This window comes from Macaca mulatta, chromosome 2 (assembly GCF_049350105.2).
Source record: "Macaca mulatta isolate MMU2019108-1 chromosome 2, T2T-MMU8v2.0, whole genome shotgun sequence".
Lineage (NCBI taxonomy): Eukaryota > Metazoa > Chordata > Mammalia > Primates > Cercopithecidae > Macaca > Macaca mulatta.
The window spans coordinates 170,170,550-170,191,015 of NC_133407.1; the positions used below are offsets into that span (position 1 = coordinate 170,170,550).

The 20,466-nt window shown below is 40.8% G+C and overlaps 1 protein-coding gene and 1 long non-coding RNA gene across 5 annotated transcripts in view; one reads left to right on the plus strand and one right to left on the minus strand.

Annotated features, from left to right (window-relative positions):
• SIDT1 (SID1 transmembrane family member 1) overlaps positions 1 to 16,236 on the minus strand; it is a 90,872-nt gene extending 74,636 nt beyond the window's left edge. For all 4 annotated transcript variants that reach the window (XM_077993921.1, XM_077993920.1, XM_001106443.5 and 1 more), the window contains exon 1: positions 15,250 to 16,236. In XM_077993921.1, the coding sequence (XP_077850047.1) occupies positions 15,250 to 15,471 (222 nt within the window). In that variant the 5' untranslated portion in view covers positions 15,472 to 16,236. The remainder of the gene's footprint in view (positions 1 to 15,249) is intronic.
• LOC144339413 (uncharacterized) lies at positions 1,065 to 12,882 on the plus strand. Its single transcript, XR_013414402.1, has 2 exons — positions 1,065 to 1,225; positions 12,515 to 12,882. It is a non-coding gene; the product is annotated as an uncharacterized LOC144339413 (long non-coding RNA).
• Positions 16,237 to 20,466: the final 4,230 nt, after the last annotated feature.

The window sequence follows — 20,466 nt, forward strand, 5'->3', positions numbered from 1 at the left end:
GTCCCCTCCCATGACACATGGGGATTATGGGAGCTACAATTCAAGATGAGATTTGGATGGAGACACAGCCAAACCATATCAAATGGGGTTCAGATTGGGCATTCAAAACATGATTAAGCTCCCTTACACTTGGGACCCTTTTAACACGCAATAAGTAGTGAGACTATCCGAAAGAGCAGTTGTTCCATGGAACATACTTTGGGAAATACTGTCCTGGATATTTTTCATGGAAACTCGTGTGAAGATAATATGTCCTGAAGAATCTAACAGATTCTGGGCAATCTTTGCCTCTCACTCCAAGAGCTAATCATTTTCTGTCTCTCCAGGTTCCTCAGTTTTTGCATTGGTTTGCTTGCTTTTTTTTGAGATGGAGTTTCACTCTTGTTGCCAGGCTGGAGTTCAATGGCACTATCTAAGCTCACTACAACCTCTGCCTCCCGGGTTCAAGCGATTCTCCTGACTCAACCTCCCAAGTAGCTGGGGTTATAGGCATGCACCACTATGCCTGGCTAATTTTTTTGTATTTTTAGTAGAGAAGGTGTTTCACCATGTTGGCCAGGTTGGTCTTGAACTCCTGGGCTCAGGTGATCTGCCCACCTCAGCCTCCCAAAATGCTGGGATTACAGGCGTGAGCCACCGCGCCGGCTTCATTGGTTTTTCAGTCCCACTGACATCCCTCTGTCTTTAGACATCCCCAGGCTTGGCTCCTGGGAGGCAGCCAATAGCCTGGGTTGGTTCAGCCTCCTCATAGGTATCTGAGTGTGCTCATCTCCTGTGCATGATTTCTTTTTTCCTCTTTATCTTTCCTATCTCTTTCTACTTCTTGCTAGGTCTCATACTCCTGTGAGGGGATTGGAAAAGGAAAAATAATTATTTTTCTGGTTTGAGACAGATCTCAAGTATCCATGCCCTGGATTTTATTTCCATACATTGCAGGCAAGTATCTTCTAGAACTATTCTGGGGCCTACTTAATTAATGCTCTGAAGATGGAAAAGTAGAAAATTATTGTTATGATTGTAAGAGTTGTGATCTGACACTTACCAGCCTTTTATTTTTGTAATAGAATTTATTGCCAGACTGGCGCCATTTATAACTTTAAATACGTGTTTGTCAGGATATAAATATTACCTAAAGGAAACTGCTTTCTAAATGAGCAAAACCAATCATCTGCAAACATCTTCCTCTTCAAAGACAACTTCTTGAGACAAGCAGAAGAGTCTTCAGGTAAGGCCATGTTTAAGAGAGAAAACCATTTCTAATCGTGGAAAGAACATTGTGGCAGAGATGATCTATGCCACTTGAATTCACTCTGATACTCAGAGGAGATGTTTGTCTTTTGATGGATGAAGGTAGATGGCAGCAGCACCCCAGCTTTTCCCCCTGTCACATCTTGGTCCCTGCATATGTCTGGGCCCAGGAAGCTGTTTACAGATGCCCCAGCTTCAGCTGCCTCTATGAAGATGTTTGGTGGGATTGGTTTTGGGGTTCCCAAGCATCCAAAACCCTTGCATGTTCTGGAGGAATCACTCCTCCTCCACTCCACTGTGTGAGTTTTGTGGGATGCAAGGCTGCCTATGGATGTCAAAGGGGCCAGATACAGGACCTCCTGTGCTTGGGTAGATGGATATGCCCATTTGGTACATTCAATTGTGAGTAAATGACACAAAAATGAAGAGAGAGTTTTGCGTTCACTGGCAATGGTGATATCAATAGGGTCCATAGCAGCAGGGTCCGGGGTGACCATATCTAGTGGCAGTGTAGGCAGTGGTGTGGGGGAAGAACCCCAAGCAAATCATTCCTGCGGCATGACTGCTGCTGTAATTTCCTGCAGTGTAGTCTCCCTTGGTCCCCAAATGTTGTCTGAGCCCAGTAACTTATGTTTGTGAGCTACTGGGTATCTTCTTAATGAATTCTTTTTCTGCTTATATTTGCCAGTTGATTTCTGTTGTTTGTAGCTAAGACCCCTGCATGAACCTACGTCCTCTTTCCTTTTCTGTCCATGTTACTCACACCTCACAGCAATTTTAGAGTCTCCCTGTCTACAAACCTCCCCAAATCTTCATTGCACACCTAGATCTCCCCACTGTTTGTCTCTCTCCTTATTCTCCAATGTTTATCCCTTTGTTAACCAGATAAACATTGTCTGACGCTTAGAAAGCTATAATTCTTCCTCCCCGGTGAAGGTGGTATGGAGAGAAAGGCAAGGCAAATACAGGGTATTTTTAGAAGGCAGGAGAAAAGAAGAAAATACAACCGTGGACACTCAAGTGTTAACTTTTTGGCCCATAACACAGGCTCCGGGTAGGGGGTTATTGAAGATAGGTGTGAGTCGCTTTGTTCACAAAAGGGCAGTTAAATCTAGAGGGACAGAAATAGTCGGTTAGTCCTGTTTGTCATGGCTTATCTTCGTGGCTGCTTAGTGGGGACCCAGAAATACCAGTTCTCGGGAATGACATTTCCCTGAAGTCACAGACAGGCCAACTGCTCGGGTCTCCAAGATGCCCTGTTCCTGACACAAAGAAGGAACCCAGCATTGATGAAAATAAAACACACACACTACACACACACACACACACACACACACACACACACACAACTAAAGCTTACCCCTTGGGATCCACAGGGAGTCAGAGTAAGACCATGGTTCACAGGAGGCTGTGGCTCTTTTAAACACTGAAGAAAATTTGACAACTTCACAGTTTTACTTAGTATCAACCCAGCTTGCCTGGTACACAGACAGATGGCTGGACAATTCATTGGGGGAAAATGATAATAAAAAATCTCGTTTCAGTTTTCAGTAATTGTAAGGGAGTCAGACATAGTCTTAAATTGCATGATCAAAAGACATGACTGTGAAAATGTGCTGATATTTAATAATTATTTTTGTTGTTGATAAGCATAGCTGATGTGCTCTCGTGCGCACATCTCGTGATTTAGTAGAAATATCTTGAGGAAATACCCTTCGGAACTTGAATTACATTCCTGGCTATGCTTCAAACTAGTACATGATTTTGGGCAAGTAATTTATGTCACTTACTCTCAGTTTTCTTCTTTGTCAAGTGGGAAGAGATTGGGAGATTTAAAAGGTACTTTGAACCTCAAAACAGAAATACCGTTTGACCCAGTAATCACATTACTGGGTATATGCCCAAAGGAATGTAAATCATTCTATTATAAGGACACCTCCATGCATATGTTCACTGCAGCACCATTCACAATAGCAAAGACATGGAATCAACCTAAATGTCCGTCAATTATAGATTGGATAAAGAAAACATGGTATATATGCACCATGGAATACTATGCAGCCATAAAATAGAATGAGATTATGTCCTTTGCAGGGACATGGATGGAGCTGGAGGCCATTATCCTTAACAAACTAACACAGGAACAGAAAACCAAATACCACATGTTCTCACTTATAAGTGGAATCTAAATGATGAGAACACATGGACACGTAGAGGGGAACAACACACACTGGGGCCTACTGGAGGGTGGAGGGTGGGAGGAGAGAGAGGATCAGGAAAAATAACTAATGGGTACTAGGCTTAGTTGAGTGATAAAACAATCTGGATGATGAAATAATTGTACAACAAAACCCCATGACGCAAGTTTACCTATACAACAAACCTGCACATATATCCCTGAACTTAAAATAAAAGTTTAAAAAGAAATAAAATAAAATTTCAAGGAAAAAACTTAAAAAAATTTTTTAAGGTCTTTTGAATTCCTAAAATATAGCTACCTCTTTCTTATGGTTCAAAGAATTTTTATATGTTCTTTTAGCTATGGATGAGAAAACCCAGAAAGAAGTCTCAAATGCAAGCCCCATTATATTTCTGTAGCTAAAGAGAGTTGACAAAGATAAGCTCATTGACTTGGATAAAGGAAATGATGGAACATGACATCAATACAGTTATATACTGACTGCCCAAGGTACATGTCTTCTTCATCTTCCACCACTGGAAGACAGATTTCTACCACTGGAACTCTCCAGCAAAACCTTGATAACTGGGAGATCAGCCCTCTAGCAACTGAGATTATTTGTTATGGCTCTGAATCAGAAAGTAAAAAAGAAAATTTACCTCTATTCTAAGAAAATAGAATATGCTTGCCATTAGCAAAGCCTCAAACAACCACAGGATACTACCCAGAAAAGAGGGAGAATCTTGATGGGTTGACCCTGTTCATAAGAAATTTGAAGACAAAAAGGCTAGAAGCAGAGAGACATAGATACATAGGGAAAGGGGGTGGTAAGAGAATGGTAGAGTTTAGCAATGCTGGCAGCAGAAGGGAAGGTTGGGAATGGTGATAAGAACACTGAGCACCCGGTGTGGGGCTGCTTCCAAGCCTTTGCACCAAGGCAAAGTATAATTGTAAACATGTACACAATAGTGTAATGCTAAAAATATAGGGAGATATTTTCAACAAATGATGCTAAAACAACTGGACAGCATATGCAAAAAAAAAAAAAACCATCTAGACAGAGACCTCATAACTTTCACAAAAATTAATGCAAAATGGATTATGTCTAAGTGTAAAATGAAAAATTATAAAACTTCCAAAAGATAGCATAGGAGAAAAATCGAGGTGACTTTTGATTTGGTGACAGCTTTTTATATACACCACCAAAAGCATGATCCATGAAAAAAATTAATATGATAGTTTATTAAAATAAAAATGTTTGATCTGTGTAAGATACTACTAAGAAAATGAAGAGGCAAGGCTCAAACAGGGAGAAAATATTTGTAAAGTATTTATCTGATAAAGGACTGGTATCCAAAATCTACAAAGAACTCTTCTCAACAATAATGAATAAAACAACCAAATTTAAAAATAGGCAAAAGATCTAAACAGACACCTTACCAGAGAAGATATATAGATGGTAAACAAGCATATGAAAATATGCTCAACAACATTGGGATTTGCAATTAAAGGGAATTGCAAAGCAGCAATGAGATGCCAATATACACTTATTAGAATGGCTAAAAGACAAAATACTGATAACATCAAATGCTGATGAGGTTGTGGAGCAACAGGAACTCTCATTCATTGCTGGTGGTAATTCAAAATGATACAGCCACTTTAGAAGAAAGACAGTTTGACACTTTCTTACAAAGCTAAACGTAGTCTTACTACATAGTCCAGCAATCATACACCTAGGTATTTACCCAAATGAGTTGAAAATTTATGTCCACACAGAAACCCACACACACATTTTACAGCAGCTTTATTCATAATTGCCAAAAATTGATAGCAACCAAGATGTCCTTCAATAGAGGAATGGATAAACACACTGTAGTATATCCAGACAATGAAATATTATTCAGCATTAAAAAGAAATGAGGCATCAAGCCATAAAAAGACATGGAGGAACTTTAATGTTTTACATTTTGCTATGTAAAAGAAGCAAGTATGAAAAAGCTACAAGTTGTATAATTCCAACTTCTGCCTTCTTACAGTTCTGGCTGGGCCTGAAAATTAAATTGGCCTAAGATAGATCAACAGAAGAAAACCATACAAAGTTAATATAAGTTTTTTTTGGTGTGTGACACGGACACCCTCATGAGGAAATGAAGACCCAAAGACACAGTTAGATTTGAATACTTATATATTGAATTAGACAAAGAGTAGTAAATTGTAAAAATGTGACAAGGCAAAGGGGCTTGGGCTAAGGTAGTTAATGGCAGGGAGAAGTGGCCAGGAAGATAAGGGTTCGTCTAATAACATTTGTACGCAGGACCTTCTTTCTCAACTTCCCACCCTCGATGATGAGAATGTTACTTTCCTTTTAATATAGAGAGTATCTTTCACATGATTTACATTTCCTGCTTTTAAGAAAGAGAATAAAGGTCAGAGTGACCTTCTTGCATCTGTTGTTTTTCAAGTAGTTTTAACTCAAAATAGTCAATATGCCAGAGTAGCATATTGTGGAGTGGCATGTTCTGAACTCCTTCACAACTATGTGACATTCTGGAAAAGGCAAAACTAGAGAGACAGTAAAAATAAAACAAAACCAGTGGTTGCCAGGGGTTCAAGAGAAGGGAATAAAGGATGAATTAGTGGAACACAGACTATTTTCAGGGGGTGAAACTATCCTGTACAGTATCATAATGATGGATACACAACTTTATGTATTTCTCAAAATCCACAGAACTATGCAATACCAACAGTGAACCCCAATGTAAAATACAGATTTTAGTTAATAATAAATACATATTGGTTCAATATTAGTGTACCACAATAATGCAAGATGTTAATAATGAGGGAAATTTTATGGGGGTGGGGTGGAGAGAAGGTATCAATGAGGAAGCAAACCAAGTCAAAATACTTTAGGATCCTGGGTTAGGCACAGAGAGGGCAAATTTGTATTTATGCTCTTGAAGGTCCAAGGTATCAACTCTAAGTACCCCATGCAACCAGAGAATGTTTTTACTCAGGACAATATATTACTTCATGATAAACTTTAATTTTGCCACCATTTAAGAAATAAAGTTTTTTATTAAAATGCTTAGAGTTTAACCAAAATATAGGTGATCCTCACCTTTAAATTAATCGTACTTTACTATCAATAATTACATATCAGCACCCCTGGCCAGACTTGAGACCAACTGTAGAAGGCTAGGTCCAAAAGAAAGTTTTTTAAAATTATGATTTGAGAAATAGCTCCTAAAATGCTTTTCAGTCGTCCAAAGAGGGGGAAAATTTCCTGGTTCTTGGGAGCTGTGACAGGGAGGCGAATTATAAATAGCTTTCTTATCAGGAAAGAAGGTATATATTCAACTTTCTCTGGACACACTTTTCAATATAAGATACCTTTAAACCAACTTCACTTGTCTTGTTCAACTTGCTGAAAAATGCCCTGTTCAATCTTGTACAAAAATCAGCATCTCCATGTCCTTCTTTCTAATGGCAAAATCAATTTCTTTATTATTGTCACAGCAACAACAACAAAAAAAAATGAGGGAATGAGAATTCAAAGTAAGGAATTATTTCTTTTTTTCTTTTTTTTTTTTTTTTGAGACGGAGTCTTGCTGTGTTGCCCAGGCTGGACTGCAGTGGCCGGATCTCAGCTCACTGCAAGCTCCGCCTCCCGGGTTTACGCCATTCTCCTGCCTCAGCCTCCGGAGCAGCTGGGACTACAGGCGCCCGCCACCTCGCCCGGCTAGATTTTTGTATTTTTTAGTAGAGACGGGGTTTCACCGTGTTAGCCAGGATGGTCTCGATCTCCTGACCTCGTGATCCGCCCGTCTCGGCCTCCCAAAGTGCTGGGATTACAGGCTTGAGCCACCGCGCCCGGCCGAAAGTAAGGAATTATTTCAACAAATAATTTTTAATTAGTTTTATTATTAACAACATTTAATATATAACCTATATTTGCTGTATAACACTAAGCTTTAATTTTCCCTCTATGAGAGCAACTTTTTTAGCCTCCACATATGAATAAGAACATTCCTGTACAGGAATGGAACACTCTTTTTTTTTTATAAAGAAGGGCCTCACTATACTTTCTGCTTATTTGAAAAGGAAAATATCAAGCATCTCATGGATCTGCCAGGTGATATAATCTAATCAGTCTTTTCTATTTCACCCACACATAAAAACCAACATCACAAATAGCTAGAAGAGCTGATTTTGAATGTTCCCAACACAAAGATATGATACATGTTTGAGGCAATGGATATGCTAATTAGCCTGATTTGGTCATTACACATTCCATACATGTATCAAAATATCACACACTATCCCCAGAAATACGTACAATTTTTATGTGTCAATCAAAAATAATTTTATTATTGAAATATCATTTTGCTAGTGATGGGGAGAGGAGAGAGGAAACCTGCTTTCTGTGTTAGAGTGAGAGAGAGATTCTTAGTATATACCCACAATATAAAATACTTAGAACGATAGGTTGTTTATAACAAGATTTTAATGTAAATGAAAGCAATAATTAGATCAAATAAGCATCTATATGCCCATGCTGATATAAATAAAAGAAATAAGTAAATAAATGAGAAGAAAATTTCTTTCTTACAGTAGAATATTAACGGATAAATGTAGAAGGAACAATGAATTAGAAGATCACAAGTTGGAAACCATCATAGTAATATCTAATGCAGGTAGGAATAATCAATGGAAGCTAAAAGTAGTTGTTGAAAGTTTGATGAGGCACACAGTATTTACATAGTATCAAGTATTACTTCACAATGACTTCCTTTTTTTTTTTTGGGGGCCGAGTCACTCTGTCGCCCAGGCTAGAGTGCAATGATGCGGTATCAGCTCACTGCAACCTCCGCCTCCCAGGTTCAAGCAACTCTCCTGCCTCAGCCTCCTGAGTAGCTGGGATTACAGGTGCCCTCCACCATGCCTGCCTAATTTTTGTATTTTTAGTAGACAGGGTTTTGCCATGTTGGTCAGGCTGGTCTCAAACTCCTCACCTCAGGTGGATCTGCCTGCCTTGGCCTCCCAAAGTGCTGGGATTACAGGCATGAGCTACCGCACCTGGCCCACAAATGACTTCTTAATTATGAAAGGGATTATGCGACGGTGTGATGTCGGCTTACTGCAACCTCCACTTCCCAGGTTCAGGTGATTCTCCTGCCTCAGCCTCCTGATTAGCTGGGATTACAGGCATGGGCCACAACGTCCGGCTACTTATTTTGTATTTTTAGTAGAGATGTGGTTTCACCATTTTGGCCAGGCTAGTCTCAAACTCCTTAACTCAGGTGATCCATCTGCCTCGGCCTCCCCAAGTAACCCTTTTATTCCTTATAAATTACTCAGCCTCAAAAGAATACAAACACACTACGATAGTAACTAAGTTGATCTAGTTGAGAACTAGGATTTTTGGCATGAAAGAAAGAAGATGTGGATGTAATATCTTCCATAAGGATGAGGTTAAGTTAAAACCTTATATTTCTGAATTTGAATTGGAAGTAATAGTATAAACTTATGATCTATTTCTTAGCATGTCCACTGAAAAGGCTTAGATAAAGGTTACCAATCCATTCCTAATAAGGGCCCCTAGTTCCCAAACTGTGGTCTCTAAAAGCTCTATCGCTCCAAGGAATAGCCTTGGACCTTCCTGCAGAAATGACTGGTTGCAGTTTGGGAAAGGAATAACTTCATACAAGAAAGCAAGGAGGCTGTCAAAGAGCAATTGGGTTTTACCAAAAGAATTCAGGAGCCAACTTGAATTGCCTTTTGCTGGCCAAAGATGAACAATTTAAACTTAAATAAGGATAATAACTGTATTGGAATAAAATGTATCAGATATGTTTAAATGCATAAGCTCATGATTATGCTAAATAAAATCTCATTGATCATCATTATAGGCTATTAGGAGACCAACTTATTATTTTAAAAAATGGTAAAGGTAAAGAAGAAGGCATTTATTTCATTTTTTCTTTACAAACAGTAGCTCAAGGTAACCAAATAGCCAACAAGGTGAAGTTTCCCATTATAGAAGTATTCCAGCTCATAAAATGAAAAATAAATCATAGAATTAAAATATCATTATCTTGCTGCTACTAATGAATTCATGGAACTAGATAATGATGATCAATGATGGCTACCATTAAAAAAAAAAAGACACAATCAGACATTATGTGCTTTCTGGAAGAAATATACCATATCACCTTTGATATAGTCTTGCCAAAACATAAATTGGATATATTTTTCCATATCTGAAATGCCTTTCCCGTTTCTTTCTGCCAACCAAAATTTTGCTTACCTATCATAACCTTCTCATGTCTCATTTCCTCTGACAAAGCTATGTGTGGGAGGTATGTCCTCTCTTAAATCTTATAGTGCTTGCAGAACTGCTGTTCAATAAAAATAAAATGTGAGCCACATATGTGTTTGAAAATTTTCTGGTAACTACATTAAAATGGTAAAGAGAAACATGTAAAGTTAATGTTATGACTATAGTTAATTTAATATATCAAAGATATGATCATTTAAACACAACATACAAATACTAACGACACATTTTCTATTATTTTTGTTGTATGGTCTTCAATAACTGGTATGTATTCTATGTTTAACAGCACATTTCCCTTCAGACTAGTCACATTTCAAGTGCTCAATAGCCATTGGACAGCACAGACTTACGGAATCCATCACACAACTTAGCACCTGATTGTCAAGTCTGGGTAGGCAGAAGGCAGCTCCTCCATAACATCAGAGCCATAACTGGAGTAATGTTATCTCCTAAACAACCCATGACACACTGATGCCCTGTTTTCAGAGTCTCTGAGAAAAATGTAGGAGGTGATTGCTACAGATTGAATGTTTGTGTTCCCACCAAAATTCACCTGTTGAAACTTAATCCCCAATATGATGGATTTGAAAATAGGGCCTTTGGAAAGTAATTGGGTCACAAGAGCGTTCATGGAGGGATTATTGCCCTTATAAGAAGAAGCATGAGGCCAGGCACAGTGGCTCATGCCTGTAATTCAAGCACTTTGGGAGGCCAAGGTGGGCAGATCACCTGAGGTCAGGAGTTCAAGACCAGCCTGGCCAACATGGAGTAACCCTGTCTCTACTAAAAATATAAAAATGAGCTGGGTGTGGTAGTGCATGCTTGTAATCCCAGCTACTCGGGAGGCTGAGGCACTAGAATCACTTGAACCTGGGAGGCAGGGATTGCAGTGAGCTGAGATCGCACCACTGCACTCTAGCCTGGGTGACAGAGTAAGATTCTGTCTCAAAAATAAATAAATAAATAAATAAATAAATAAATAAATAAATAAAAGGAAGAAGACACATGAAAGACTATTCTTCTCTCTTTGCTCTTTTGGCCATGTGAGGAAACAGAAAGAAGGAGCTTGTCTACAAACCAGGAAGCAGTCCCTCACCAGACGTGAGATTTGCCGATGGTGGTCTGTTATATCCACCTAGGTGGACTGAGACAGTCCAATCATTTAGATAATGGGCTAATGAGATGAGTCTTTCCTCCAACGAGCACTAGTGCAGTTCAGCAAAAGGACATAGGAGGATAGCAGAGGAGGCTTCTTGGCCTCAGTACATAAAGAGTAAGCATTCCTATACGAGACAGGGAGAACTCAGGCCATCATATCAAAGTTCTAAATTCTTCCATGTAATTAGTTATGCATATAGCTAGAAGTTACCACCGGAGTGTCCACATGGACATTTCATTGTTCTTAAGGACTGGGTAGGCTTTTTGAATCTGGATCCAAGAGACTGGTTTAACTGGTTCTAGGTGTACAACTACCGGTTTATATTAATAAAGCTGAGGGTTATTCCTTGGGCGTGGAAAAGTATATGTCATTAAAAGATAAATGCCTCAGTTAATAAATGAGACAAAAGAAATACTTCCAGGGAAATATTTCAAATTAAAAAATCGTACGGAAAAACCTCAGAGAAGACAGCCTGTTGCCCAGTGGTTAGATTTTATTTAAGGGTTTCTTATCACCATCTAGCTCAAATACAAACATCTGATTGTTGCTGCCACCTGTCTCTACAAGGGTATTCTCATTTCCCAGTAAACCTGCATTGTGCCTTCTGTCCCAGTCAAACATATCCCTGGCAACTTTCCCAACAAGGTAGTTTCCTTCTAGCCTGGCTGAGCCCTGTGGTTATAGAACACCCTGTTTGCAGAGTATAGCGCTCCTCCTTTTAAAGTGAGTCTCCAGACACCTCCTTCCAGAGAAATGAAATGAATCATGATCTTGCCTAACCCGCACCTCCAATTATTATTTTCATCATTTTTATTTAAAGCAGTCACTCCATTCTCTAAGCGATTTTTTTAAAGGCAACTTCATATTTACATTACCCTATGCCTGGAAGGCATATGAGACTTTTCCTGGTGCTGAGTTCCACTAATTAGTATGACACAAGCTTGGCTGAATAGTTCTCTGGGACAGTTTGGTATGGGAGATGCAGTGGCTGACAGGAAAGATTAGGAGCAATGGCTCCCACAACAGCTTCCTGTCTTTAAGCCTGAACTTAGAATAGACTTTCGCCTCCAAGGCACAGGAAAAATAATGGCAAGCAACAATGGCTTGAAGAAGAAGGAAAACAAAGATTAAAGCTCAAAAACTAGACGTTTTTTTCCTAAACCAAATTCTTTGTTGCACTGAAGAGGGGAGGTGGGCAATGACCCTGCGGGGTAGAAAGACTTATCTTATCAAGACTTTGTTCAGGTCAAAGGGAAAACAGTCATGTCCAAGCTTCTGCTCCAAAGAGCATAGGTCTGGGGTCATACATTGCTATTTAACAGAGCCTCTTAGTGAGCGTGGGATAAGCAATGATGGCAAAAATTGCACAACATGGGAGGGTAACAAAAATTTAGTGGGTAGGGGCCAGCATTTGAGGAGGTGTGAGGGGATGGCCAAGAAGATAGTGACAAACCAGCACCTGAAAGAGAGCATCGCAATCTTGAAATCCCCCTGGTGGTAAATTGTCGAAACAGTATGGGCTATCTTGTGCTGTGATGTCATTCCGCTATGTTATTCCAAACCTTCAGTAAAATTCTGCTACATCCAACAGCCTTGTGTTCCTGCAAGAAGGGGCTGCTGATATCTAACACAGGACAAAAAGAACCAAGAAGAAAGCAGGAACCGAGAGTAATGGTTTGGACAGACAGATCAAGAAAATATCTTCTCTGGAGAAAGCAACAGGAATACTGGCTGGTAGGAGAGGAGGTTAATTTCCCACAGTAAGTGGCTTCAGGGCTCCACCACTGCATTTGCATATTAAAGACTGGTCCCAGAAGGCTGTAAGATTTGAGGACATCTGGCTTATATTGTGAATACTGGCACTAAAATAATTGAAATTTTTGTTATCTCCTGTTCCCATGGTTCCCAACTTTGTATTTCTCAGACTAGTAATATTTTAATAAAAATTCTAGGGACTGCTTGGGTTGTTAACCTTTTACTGTGTCATTCAAAAGTATTTTAAAAACCGTTTCATAAAATAAAGGACATGTTAACACACACAGACAAATAGGGCATAATAGAACAATTTTTAAAATGTGTTTTTATAAAAACCAAATTTGTTTTATAAAAGAAAATTGTTTTTATGTTTTTATCTGAAATGATCTCACATTTTCCAGACTGTTAAATTGAAGACGGTGTACGTTTCATTTTATTTAGCCTTAGCTAATAACCCTTTATTCACTTATTTGTTCATTTTTGGAAAAAACTAAATGTTTTTTATAAGCCTCTTTTTCCTTCCAAAAAACAAACAAACAAACCATTTTTTAAAAAACAGGGTATCACTCTGTCCCAGGTGGGAGTACAGTGGCAAGAGCTCAGCTCACTGCAGCCTCAAATTCCTGGGCTCAAGCAATCCTCCTGCCTCCACCCCCTAAGTAGCTGGGACTACAGGCTTATGTGCCATCACACCCAGCTAATTAAAAAAAATTTTTTTTGTATAGAGAGGGTCTCATTATGTTGTCTAGTCTGATCTTGAACTCCTGGTCTCAAGCAGTCCTCCCACCTTGTCCTCCAGAGTGCTGGGATTACAGGTGTGAGCCATTGTGCCTGGCTTATAAACCTCTTACGTGCCATTCACTGTGCTAGGTACTGGAGTACAGAGATGAACATGACTTTGCCCCTGCCCTCAATATCTCAAGGTTTACCAGGGAAGTCAACCAGGTGATCTCAAGTGCAAAACTCACACAATACTAAGGGGACAATGTAAAAGCAACAGTTCAAAACCAGACGCTCTATCTCTATGCAGAACTGCAAGAAATACCAAAGCCTGATGTCAGGATTTACTTAGCACACGTAATTTGAGTTTTCTTACCAATGATTTAGGGGGAAGCTGAGACTTACTCCAGAAATCATGGAGTTTTCAGACTTTTTTCTGCTCCCAGCCAATCACAGGGCTAGGAACACACCTCATGTGCAACATGTCAGCCAGTCCATGGGTACTCCCACCCTAGATAGAAAGAGGTTGGGTATGTGGGGTGTGGGAAACAAAAACTGCAGCCTCTCCCTTGTCTACCATGGAATAGGTCTGCGCACAGCCACTCTGCTCACTACAGAACATATAACCTGAAGGTTACTGGAGGACAGAGCAGGGTGAGGGCTGTGCTGCCATGGTGACAGTGCCACAGGATTTGGTGCCGCACTGGAGATGGAGCACTCAGGGCACTTTCTGGCTACACACAGCTGGAAGATGTCTGGGAGCAGTGTTAGGCACATTGGACCCCCTGCTCAATACAAACCACCCTCACTTTGGGAAGTGATGAGGTTTTCTAGTTCTGATCTGGAGTGAGAATCAGAGAGGGAGGCATATCATGGTATCCCAATCATCTAGTTCTGGAATTTCCCTAGAGGGTAGGGGATGCTGGTATAGTAAGAGATACATAAACATATTTATATGGGAAGAAGCTCCAGAGGTTGGTACACTGGGGAGGACCCCCAACCCTTTCTTTCTCTCTCTCTCTCTCTCCCCCTGCCCAGTGCTGCTCCAGAGGTACAACACTAGAGGAAAGAAATGAACTATATGCATCTCCTTACATTATATAATCAGAGTATGTATGTCAAAGGGATAGTCACTGGAACATTTCCCCCTCCTTATCTTCCCTCAACTCTTGTCAAAAATAGGTCTAGAACTTTCACACAATTAACCATCCTTATTTAAAATCAAAACGTGGATGGATCAGCCGATGGCTGCAGTTCTCACGTCTTTGCCCGGGTCTTCTGGCATCTCTGAAACACATACGTGTGACAATGGTACAGAAACGCAGGAAGTGACTGTTGAATGCATAGAGGTTTTGCAGCTTCCGTCCATTGTCACACAATTTCCATTTTAGATTCTGAGCAGTTCTCCCTCTCCATGCGCTATGAAATAGAAGGGTCTGACTGAATCATCCGCTTGAAATTAGGTTTCTTCCCTGCAGGGGATTAAGAACCGAGGTGCGGTCCTTCTGCGCGCTCCACACCACACCCCGCAACCCTAGAAATCAGGACTTTCCCGGAGAAAGGCCCAGCAGGGAGCCAGGACCCGCAGACAGTGCGGGGAACTGGTGCCTCTGCAAAGCCCAGAAATGCCCGTGACCAGGCCAGGGGAGGCGCGAGGCGAAGCAGAGTTGTCCCCGAGGCGTGTTGCGGCAGCTCGCGCAGGGCAGTGATTGCTTCGGAGGAGAAAGGGAACAAACGTCCCCTGGTCCCCGAGGTCTCCCAAGGTCAATTCCCAGGGGACTCCAAAGCAGCGACGGAGCTCTGAGATCTGGCAAGTTTCTAGGAGTCAAGTGAGGGGAGCGAGTGTCTTACCTGGCCGGGCTGGCTGGTGTAGTTGAAAGAGTAGATGTTCTCGGTGCTGAGATTCACCACCCCGCTGTAGACATGATCGAAATCGGCGCCCCTGGCAGGGTCGAGGGGGTCGCGGCGCGGTGCCGGGGGCTGCCTGGGGGATTTCGCCGGGTGCCCGGGCAACGCCGCCAGCAGGAGCCAGGGCAGCGCGCAGAGCAGCGCGAGCCGCGGGCAGCCGCGCATGGTGGGCACCGCGCCCAGGCTCGGAAGCAGAGCCACCCTGGGGAGGGGGCGAGCGCAGAGAGGGTCCTTCCAAATCCCGGGGCAGGGCCGGGCGTCCGCCTCAGCGCTGAGCGGGCAATGCCTGGCGAGCCCAGCCGGCCAGGGCTGGCAGCGTGCAGACGAAGGGTCGATCAAATATTGATGCTGCCTCCTGGGGTCTCCACGGGAGGTCACGGGTGAAGAGTGGGGGGACTGGAGAAGTGGAGATGAGGGGGCTGCTGATTTTCCTCCGGCTTCTAAGTTCCCCCTTTCTCATCGCCGAGAATCCCCCCACTTACCCAGCCAGAATTTAGACCGATCTCTTCTCCCTCAACCTCAATAACAGCAGTAACAAAAGGCATTGGAGTCATTAAAAAGAAATATCCGCTAGTCTCGAAAAGTCAACCTGACCCCACATCGAGGAGGAAATTCGGTCTGTTTCAAATACGCGTGCACCCTGGCTGCAGGAGAAGAAATAGAAAGCAAAAGAGCCCGTCCCCCAAGAGGGTGCGCGAGTTCGCTTTCCCAGGCTGCTACCTGCAGAGAACTCTTGCCTGTCTGAACGATAATTACTCTCTATTCTCCCCTCTCTAATAGAACGTCTCCTCAGACACCTGTTTTATTTCTTTATTACCTCCTACTCTCCAAGGAGAGTCTCACGTCATCACGTTCTCTCCCTCACCATATGTGTATGTATGTAAATATGTACAGTAAAAAAAAAAAAAAAAAAAAAAAAAAAAAAAAAAAGATATGGTAAAGAGAACAATTTCCAGCACTGCCTGAAGTCTGGTCCCGGAAGTTGTCAAAAAACGACTCAGACTAACTAGATTTATGCAGAAGGCATTTCTTTCCACCCCACCCTCTTGCCTACTTTACCATTGCAATGACTTCTTACAATCGATTCCAGGAGAATCCCCAGAATAGATTTTTTAAAGGCAGAAACCACAGCCTATCATAAAAAGGAAATACTTTTCTGATAAAAATTAGGGGATTCGATTTAAAGAGTTAAAGAGGCAGTTAAGGAGCAGGGTGAGAATGGGTTCATCAGAAGACCTTGCAGAACATTGAACAATCACAATTGAGGTGTGGAAGAGAACTCACTGTTTTATTTCAGCTTCATGACTTGTGTAGTAGAAAATAATGTAATTGTGTTCAACCTGAAGGACCATTTAAAAAGAAGCCACTGAGAAAGAAAAGATCTTGTTCAAAAATTTAAGACTGCAGATTAAAATCCTAGTACTTACCATCTTTAAAGAGATGGATTTTTGTTTTTACTTTGTCTAATTCCTTTAATTTCTTAAAACATCAAGAATGAATACAATACATTTGCTGTAAAGTTTTCTGTGAAATCAGAAAACAATGCTGATGGAAGATTAAGTTAGTAGACTCCTTATTAGGACAATTTTCAGTTTTAAAGTTTTAAATGTTCTTGGCAGGTGCAGTGGCTCATGCCTGTAATCCCAGCACTTTGGGAGGCTGAGGCAGGAGGCAGGCTAGCTTGAGGCCATGAGTTCATGACAAGTCTGGGCAACATGATGAAACCCCATCTCTACAAAAAATACAAAAATAGCTGGGCATGATGGTGTATGCCTGTAATCCTAGCTACTTGGTAGGTTGAGCTGAGAGGATTGCTTGAGCCTTGGAGGTCAAGGCTGCAATGAGCCATGATCACCCCACTGCACCCCAGCTTGGATGACAAAGCAGGATCCTATCTCAAAAGGAAGGAAGGAAGGAAGGAAGGGAGGAAGGAAGGAAGGATGGAAGGAAGGAAAGAAAGAAATTTCTTGAAAATGTATGGGTATATGAGCAAAAATACTAATTCAAAGGAGAGCCTGGGGGTAAAACTTCAAATAGAACTCGCTGTTTTTGAGGCGCACAACAAAATAATTTCATCCATAATTTGAATGACTTTAAACTGCTGTATTCAAAATATCTACGCCTCTCTTCAAAGTTCAATGACATTTCATAAACTTGAAATCTATGAATGTCCTGGAGGTTAGCTGGTGTGACCAGTTCCAGGAAGGAGTCTCCTGGATTATGGAGTTCTATTATGGAGTTCTTTTCAAACACTATAAGAGATGAGGAACTGGTTCTTTCACAAGGCAACACCTTCTTTTGGGGGCAAGTGTCTCATTATTAGAAAGATACTTCATATTCTTCGTTGAAATCGGCCTCTCTTCCCACTCACTTGTACTAGTTCTGCCCTCTGGAGTCATAGGAATAAACCTAATACTTCTTCCACATGGCAGACTTGTAGGTATTTGAATGGTGCTATGACCCTTCCTTCAAGATTTTATCTCAACTTTAAGCAACTAAATCAGAAGCAATTGGAACAGATCCTTCATCATAGCATGAAACACAAAATATTTATTTTAAAGCCATTTGTATGTGATTATACCTAACAATTTGAGTTATATATTACAAGTCAGTCTGTAATATTATCTAATCCTTATTCTAGCCAAAATTCATTCAGTGACCTCAAGTAATTAACCTCTCAAGATCACAAGGTTGTTGTAAAGATAAAAGAGGGGATGATGTATTTGAAAGTGCATTAAAAAGTTGAAAGTGTTGAATGAACAAATACTGTTATGGTGTGACTGCTAGTTCAATAGCTAAAAAATAAAATATGGTCCATTAGGTAGGTATCTTTTTTCTTTATTTTTTAAAGGAATTTTATTTTAAATTTTTGTGGGTACATAGTAGGTGTATATATGTATGGAGTATATGAGATATTTTGATACCGGCATGCCATGCATAATAATCACATCATGGAAAATGAGATATCCATCACCTCAAGCATTTATCTGTAATGTTACAAACAATCCAATTATACTCTTTTAGTGATTTTTAAATTTACAATTAAATTATTATTGACTATAGCCTGTTGTGCAATCAAATACTACACTTTATTCATTCCATTTTTTGGTATGCATTAATCATCCACACCTCCCTCCCCCAACTCTCCCGTTACCCTTCCCAGCTTCTGGTAACCATTCTACTCTCTTTCTCCATGAGTTCAATTGGTTTGATTTTAAAGGCAGTTTTTTCCCCTAATATCTACGATGTTAGGATTCTACCGTGAGAGACTAAATATGCCAGTGGGCAATGGCCAGACCATAAATACCATTCAACACTGACCCACAATTTCTGCAGCAATCAGCTGAGGAAACCAAACCACAACCTCAGCAGCAACCAGTCCAAGAAGTCAAACTACAATTGCTGCAGCAAATGGCCCAAAAGAATTAGGGCTTGGTCAATGAGTCAATTACCCAAATTTTTGCCCCTGCTTCCAACTTAGGATCAATCAGAGAAAGTCAAATATGCTTCCCAAACCAAAAAATGCCCTGCTCCTACTTAGCCGGCCTCCAGCTTCCAACAGCAAGATCCAGTCAGAGCATGCCTGAAAACCTTCCCCTTTTATCACTATGAAGTTTTCTCACTCCCCTGCCTGCCTTTGAGTCTCTACCAGGCAGAAGTGATGGTGGCCAACTCCCTTGCTAGAGCAAGCTCTGAATAATTAGCCTCTGTTTGTTTTCATTTGTGTGATCTTCATTTGTTTCTGTAGTTTTCTTGAAGTTTCCACAGAGATACTGTCTGCCCTGCATGTTACCATGGATCCCAGTTCTCTGCCAGGTGCAGTACCCACCAAAGCTTCTTGTGCCTCACTGCACACAGTTTGTTGAGTCTGCATTGACACATTGGGTCAGCACTGGTTCTGAATTCTGGTCTTTGATTTTGCGTTCTTTGGCTATCTAGTCTCACTTTGGTACCTAGCATTTGTTATCAGTTTCTTTTTGATTGGCATCTTTGGTGGAGTCAGGCCATTCCTTTTCATCCCTGTTTCTTTCTTTTCTGCTTCTGTTTTGCATTGTGCTGTCTGAAAGTGTTGCCATAGAATAGAACACAGGCATAGGCCCTATAAAGCTTTAATTTGAGCTGGCCTCCCAGACCAATGTGGTTTTCATTTGACTGGCATTCATTTGGACAAACTTTGCTGTGGGTTACCAATAAAACTAGGTAAGATTACCCTCTCATCTAGATTTTTGTTCTGAGAATTTGGTTTTGATCCAAAGAGAGCATTCTTTCTGGTGTTACACTTGCCTGGGGAGACCGGTTGTCAGGTGTGCATTTAGAAGCAGCTCATCATCAAGGTTGGGGGCTCAAGATGCAAAGTACACAAGCTTCACTTTCAACTGTTGCCAGCCCTTATGGGGTCATTTAAGTCAGATTTTTCCACTCCTACAGGAAAAACTCCTTTTTCTTATATGTACACTTATTACAATTCTAATTATAGTGCCCACCTCTCTAAATGGTGTAATTTCACCAAAGATGATTTGGGCCATCAGTGGCCATGCTGGGAAACACTAGACTTAAACAATTACCTGAGAAACCCCTTAGAAAAGAAAGAGAAAATGATTTATCAGATGTAATGGATAATTTTTGAGTTGGTATGCAAAAGTCTACAAATGAAACTCAGTTCTAAAATTGCTTCACTATAAGATTCTTGGGTTAAAGCGAATGAGCAATCTGATGACTTAAACAACAACAAAGTAGAATTATTTCCTTGGTAAACCCTACTTCTTCTTGGTTTCCAGTTATCACTCTATGTTCAGTTTTCCTTCTTCTCCTTTATTTTTTTGATCTTTCTTTTTCTGCAGCTCCTTCCTTGCCTTCCTCTCATGCAGACCACCGTCTTCCCCAACAGTTCTCTTAAAACTCAACATGCCATTTGCTTCTAAGGATGCATCCCTTCCATAAGCTAGGTATGTAGGCAACTGTAGAATTTACACCTTGGACCCAAGATGAATTAAGAGCTGTCATTGAAGATTCCCCTAAATCCAAAAAGAAGAGCAAATAGTGGTAGAATAATTTGGAATTTTGGGGGGTGCCTATGACCCAGGAGTACCTGACCTGTATCAATTTGTGCATATGTTGGTTGAAACATCAGACATCAGATAGCAAAGACTGATTGAACTA